The 6,046-nt window shown below is 41.5% G+C and overlaps 1 protein-coding gene across 2 annotated transcripts in view; it reads right to left on the bottom strand.

The window, feature by feature from the left end:
- Positions 1–1,340: 1,340 nt before the first annotated feature.
- Positions 1,341–6,046, bottom strand: part of EIF4B (eukaryotic translation initiation factor 4B) — a 28,047-nt gene continuing 23,341 nt past the window's right edge. The window contains exons 10-15 of one of the 2 annotated variants that reach the window (XM_090273231.1): positions 5,929–6,026; positions 4,483–4,696; positions 3,671–3,726; positions 3,003–3,111; positions 2,487–2,559; positions 1,341–1,872 (exon numbers count right to left, since the gene is read on the bottom strand). In XM_090273231.1, the coding sequence (XP_090129357.1) occupies positions 1,792–1,872; positions 2,487–2,559; positions 3,003–3,111; positions 3,671–3,726; positions 4,483–4,696; positions 5,929–6,026 (631 nt within the window). In that variant the 3' untranslated portion in view covers positions 1,341–1,791. The remainder of the gene's footprint in view (positions 1,873–2,486; positions 2,560–3,002; positions 3,112–3,670; positions 3,727–4,482; positions 4,697–5,928; positions 6,027–6,046) is intronic. The other variant, XM_090273232.1, reaches the window with a different exon arrangement.

Raw genomic sequence — 6,046 nt, 5'->3', positions numbered from 1 at the left:
CTTTTCATCATCTACAGCAAATCGTTAAAAAAAAACAACACAAAAAACCCTTTCAACCTTGGGTATCTTCCTAAAAGCCACTTCCTAGCTACTAGCCATCCAAGCCAATTATTAAGGTTACTTCACTTGGTATGTCTTTTATATCACTGGGTAAATGATTCATTATGCCCACTGCGCACGCATAAACCAACACCCCTGGTGTGGCTGGACAGGGTCTCATCTAGGATTGATGGGAGAAGGGCTTATAAACAAGAGACCAAGGTGTAATTTCTCTGTAGGAACAAATACTGCCCATAAAGATACCACCTACTGAGCTGACAGTACAAAGGTGCACATAAAAGCACGCAAGTCAAGCTATTGTGTTGCAAGAGAAACCAGGACCTTGTTAATAGTTCTCTCCATTATCATTTATTCTCAAGGGAAGCCAAAAAGAAAAACAAAACAAAACCACACATTGGTCTAGGCCACATTATAAATCCAAACACTGGTGTGGGATTTCAGTGGAGAGAAGAAAACTTATAAAAAAAAAAAAACCAAAACAACAAAAAAACCCCCACCAAAACAAAACAAAACAAAAAAAGAAAACCAAAGACAACCCACCCACAAAATAAAAAGCCCCAATCAAGGTGATAAGAAAGGCTCCCAATTTAACTGTCCCTATTTATCCACCCTCACTCACCACCTAAGACCATTAATTCTAGTTTTCTGAGGTGTAAAAGGGGTCAAAGAAGCAGGAGCAGGAATGAATAGGAGAGTCAAAAGACAAAGAAGCCAAGATTTACTTGAGAAAAGCAGTGATTCCTCATTTGACAGCTCCCAGGAGCTGACACACAATGCCTAGGAGACTGGGTATGTGACTTAAACCGAAGCTGTTTTTGGGGAGGTAACAGGAAAGAGCATGAGGAACAAAAGATGAGTCTAAATTTGTAGCTTCAAGAGTTCAACAGAATGTAGATACAGCTGAACTTTCTCAAAGGATAATGTTTAAGAAAGGGCAAAACTAGGACATGGAAGAGACTTGGGAATTCCCATACCCCCTAAGTGCTTCCTGCTGCAGGAAGTAACTATTGATGTTTTTGGAGGTCATACTATTTTTCCCTATGACTGGTGCAAAGTAATTCATTACCTCCCCAAAGCTTCTTTTCAAACCACAATTCCCCCACTTATTTTGGTCACCAAGCAGTCCTATTTTTTAGTGGCCTGTAGACTCACTCCCAGCTACCCCCCTGGGGGGTAAAAATGAAGGAATTCCCCCTAGGCTGGCCCCAGTAACTCAGAATTAAATAAGAGGAGGGGCTGGCAGCCTCCTGGAGACTAAAATTTCAGAGACTAAACCTATCTTTCCAAGAATGGTGAATTTATTTAGATGTCTGAGAATTCATATATGCCACATTAGAATAATAAGAATTAAAGAATCTCATACTCTTCTTCATACCTGCTCTACTGCCCAATCAGATTCCAGACATTGCATCACTGTCACTGCCATTTTCCTAAGAGGAGGCCCCTAGGCACTATCACACAGCCAACTGCATGTGTATAAAACCGCACAACTTTTCCGTTAAAATATGTCTTTCTCTCTGGCTATATTGGTGATTCTCCAGTTAGTTCAATACTTTAAAGGCTGCAGCAGCATGCAAAAGATTTTCATTTCATTTCATTGTTTAAAAAAAAAGTTAAGAAAGGTCTCCAGGAGACGGTGAGTTTTATTTTATCTTGTCTGGATAGAGGTTTGATTTGCTCTCGGTGTTCCATGGTAGAGAGAGACTCGGAGAAAGCACAGGATGTAGAGGTCTATTCGGTGTAATCTTCTTCCTCGTTTTCATCTTCACCGTCAACTGAAAGAGCAGCATACTTGCTTGCAGAACTGAACTTCTATAACAGACAAGAGTCATAAAACAACCAAGGCCTTGAATTCTCACATCAAAATCCAGGAAACAGGATACTGATACTTTAGTTCAGACCATGACCACTTGCTTGCTCATTAGCATTTTCCACAGCTAGGGAGAGCTGTCAGAGGCACATGTTCTTTTCCAAGTCACACAAACACACTCTTATCTTGACAAGGGGATGACAGTAGTGAAAGGTATGAACAAAATAGAACCAGAGCATGGAGACAAGGAACAGACTAACAGCAACTAGAGGGGAGGGGGGAGGGGGAGAAAGGGGAAAGAAGGGGAAAGGACTAGTAAAGGAACATGTATAAATGACCCGTGGACATGGACAACAGGGTGGGGATTGACTGTGGGAGAGGGGGGAGGGCGGGGCAGGGGAGAGCAATGGGGGAAAAATGGGACAACTGTAACAGAACAATTAAAAAAATGGAAAAAAGAAAAAGGTACGAATAAAGAAAAACACTAATTTAAACGTTCACCATTTCAAATGAGCAGCAGTGCCTTACTTCCAACCACTCTGTTTGCAGCCCTAAATATAAGGGAGGTTTAACAGGAAAAGCTAAGGGAAGCTGAGGGCAAGCTGTTGACACTTACGGAGGCTGGATTTTCTTCAGGTTTCTTTGGCTCAGGTGCAGATCGGGAGTCTTGATCCCTTTTGCCATCTTTCCTGCAGAGATGTGAGTATAAGACCACATCTTTAAGAAAGAACACTCCCATCATCCAGGGCAGTTTTTTTTTTTTTTACTGTGTGGTAGCCTCTCACTCGCACCCCCAACTGGGGACCTGATGTGCAACCTAGTCATGTGCCCTGGCTGGGAATCAAACCAGCGACACTTGGCTCGCAGGCCGACGCTCAATCCACTGAGCCACAGCAGCCAGGGCCTCCATAGCAGTTTTGAGGCACTCAACAGGCACCTCTAGTCAACAGTCCTTGCTGTATGGATATTTGTTTATTTAGATTCTCAGACTTGTAACTATCTATATATTGGCTGACTTTGGTTTGTTCACAGTAGATACTGGCAATGCTTAGAGAACCAAGAACTTAATTATAAAGACATGTGTGTCCAGCATCGGACAAAAGTTACAGACAAAAAGAGAGACAATGCATACCTATCTGACTCCTTCCAGTGGTCTTTGTTCCCTCCATCTCCTGGACCACGGCTGGAGTTCCCACTTTGGCTTTTTGGGACACTCACCCCATCCACTTTATTTTCATCTGCTTGAGTAGAGATGCAAAAATAAATTGAAGGCAAATAAAGTAATTACTCTCCCTCTCCTGGGTTTCCTAAGGGCTGGAGAAAAATGCTCATATGTACTGAGGGAAATTAAGACTCACCCCAACCCAGACTTCCTTCCTAAGCCTTTCTTCCCACGTACTCTTATATATATCACACCTACCCACCCAACAAGATCCACTATAAAGTTCCACTGTAGAGTTATGCCATCATGAAAAGCAAAGTGGCAATAAAAACTACGATGCTATGTAGTGACCTTGGCCTTGCAGATGGTGACATTTCTAATCTGTACCCAGCATGGTAATTTCCTTTCTAGTCTCTCCTGGACTTTCAGAGAAATGTTCTACCAGGAAAGGGCAGGGCTCCATGCCTTCTCCAAAGAGACGACTCCTGCCCTCTACTGGCAAGAAAAGGCAGACAACCTAAGAACCTTTAACACAAAACCGGTGCAAAATACATCGAAGGTAAGTATTTCATGACTTCTTTATAGGCCTTTAAATTTAGACCTCTAGGTGAAAAAACCTATTCCCCCTTTGGTCTTACCTTTCCTTGCTGGTCCTTCCTCAGATGGTTGAGCTGGAAGTACTTTGCCCCCACCACTAGAAGGAAAACATGTAATCACATCATCAGCTGTCTTAAGGAAGGAAGAGATAAGAAACTATAATCACTCTCCCAAATGCAGTAAGCCTTACAGAGAACCAAAAATACATACTTAACGCTGTGGACATTAAACTATGGGAAAGACAACAAAAGCAATTACTTGAGCACTAGGTGTTGTGTTCTTTAAAATCACCACCATCACACAAGGTTAATTTATTCTCTATATTACAAACGAGGATCCTAAGACTTAGGGAAGTAAAGTAACCCCTGAGGATATATTGCCAACATGTGGCCACTGTGAGTTCTGATTTACAGCACTTGCAGATTTTGAGTAACCAAAGTGATGTCAACCAGCTATCAAAACTCTAGAAAATGGAACAACTGGCGCTTATGAGTTAGCTCTAGTATGTCACCACATCTGAACTACAAGAGACTGTGTAAGATGCTATCTAAGGCCAGCTTCCCACAGGACACTTTCCATCATGACATCACAATATTAATTTTTTTTTTTTAGTTTATTGACTTAAGAGAGAGAGAGAGAGAGAGAGAGAGAGAGAATGAATCATCAATTTGTTGTCCCACTTCTACATTTATTGGTTGATTGTTGTGTGTACCCTGACTGGGGATCGAACCCTCGACCATGATGTATCAATCAGGATGATATTCTAACCAACTGAGCTACCTGGTTATACCGTGAAATCACAATATTAAAGATTCTACAGCTAACCAACTGCTATTTTTCCAAGCTGACTCACCTTGTAGGGGATTGCTGCTCTGTGTCTGAGCTCTGAGATCGAGCAGGAGGGTTAGAACTTCGCTTCACCCAAGCATTCTCCTTTGGTGGAGGGGCTGGCATTACCTTTAGAGGCTGTTCAGGTTTGGAAGGCTTGGAAGTCGGAGAGTGACAGTCTTCCTCCTTACTGAATGTTTCATTTTCTAGAGACTTCTCACTCTCTCTCCTTCGCACATCTGTGAAGTCAGAGTTGGAAGGTCAAATTATCAGAAAAAAAAGGCTTAATGTTACAACCATCTATTAGGATTTCAACAGAGTGGGAAATGGTCCACATCCACACTTACTGCTTTCTATCATTTTTCTCAAATACCGACTCTAATTTGGCTCCCAAAATTAAGCCAGTGGTTTCCAAATGTCACTTTGAGAAAATGTTTTTCTGTTGCAAGAGAAATAGGAAAAATGACTCTCCAAGGATAGCCATCTGACCTTTCCAAGAAATAAGTATTTTAGCTTATAGCCTTTCAAGTCTCAGGGTTAAAATGGTCATACTTGGAGAATTATATATATATAAACCTCAAACTCCAGAAACCATTGACCAAGAGGCTCAACACACACAAACTATATAACAAAACATGATACAAATTTTTACATTTGTGAAAACTAGAACATACTCATGGATTTTTTCTTTCTTTCTGAAGCACCAAATGTCTCCTCAAAACCAGCTTATTTTGTCAGATCCTTTTTACATTTTAAGTGCAAGCTCTTCAGAGGCAGTGATACAAATCAATCCAACCAACATACTCCTGAGTACAAAGAGGCATCACATCCTGTTACTAAGAGTGTACTCCAGTATGAATAATTTCCAGAAAATGTCTAGCACACATGGATGACTATTTCCAAATCATCCCAGCCTTGAGCCATGTTTGAAATGCTCAAGCACAGATCAACTCAGAGGTGGGAGGAGAAGTCTTAAAAAATACAGGCTCACAATAAGGGAAGGGAGGTGTTACAACTGAACCATTCAGTTTCCAAAACACTAACCCATGCTTGTGCCCAATCAGTAAATTCCAGTAAGGAAGGAAGGATAAAGAGCAGAATATCATCACCTGAGACACTGTTTGGCTATACATGACATAAAAAAAAGCCTGGTCCCGGGAGCAGTTCAGAGATCTGCAGGACTATGACTGCTCTGAATAAATAAAACTCTGAGATGTCAACACATAAAATGAAGGGGCAAATGTTAACAGCCTATATACTCTTCAGTGGAATATTATTAAATAGATCACCTAAGTCTCCCTCTGGTGCCCATTTCTCAGATTTTTCAGAGCAGGAGATGTAAAACTCAGATCAATCCAAGATAACCCAGAGTCCATGACTCAAGCTAACACTCCAAAGTCTCTGCATAATTTGGTCATGGACAGATTACAGAAGAGGGCAATACTACAATACCCAACCCGGTCTGACTTACTTCTGCCAGATGTGGCTGAGGTCCCAGTCTGTGATGACTCACTTCCTGTCCTTGACCGTTCCCGTTCCTGAGTTTCTTCACTTCGCCAGCTTGGGTGTCTGTATAAGAAATTAAAACA

The sequence above is a fragment of the Furipterus horrens genome, unplaced genomic scaffold, assembly GCF_987537825.1.
Source record: "Furipterus horrens unplaced genomic scaffold, mFurHor1.1.pri manual_scaffold_4, whole genome shotgun sequence".
Taxonomy (NCBI): domain Eukaryota; kingdom Metazoa; phylum Chordata; class Mammalia; order Chiroptera; family Furipteridae; genus Furipterus; species Furipterus horrens.
This window is presented reverse-complemented; position numbering and strand designations above follow the sequence as displayed.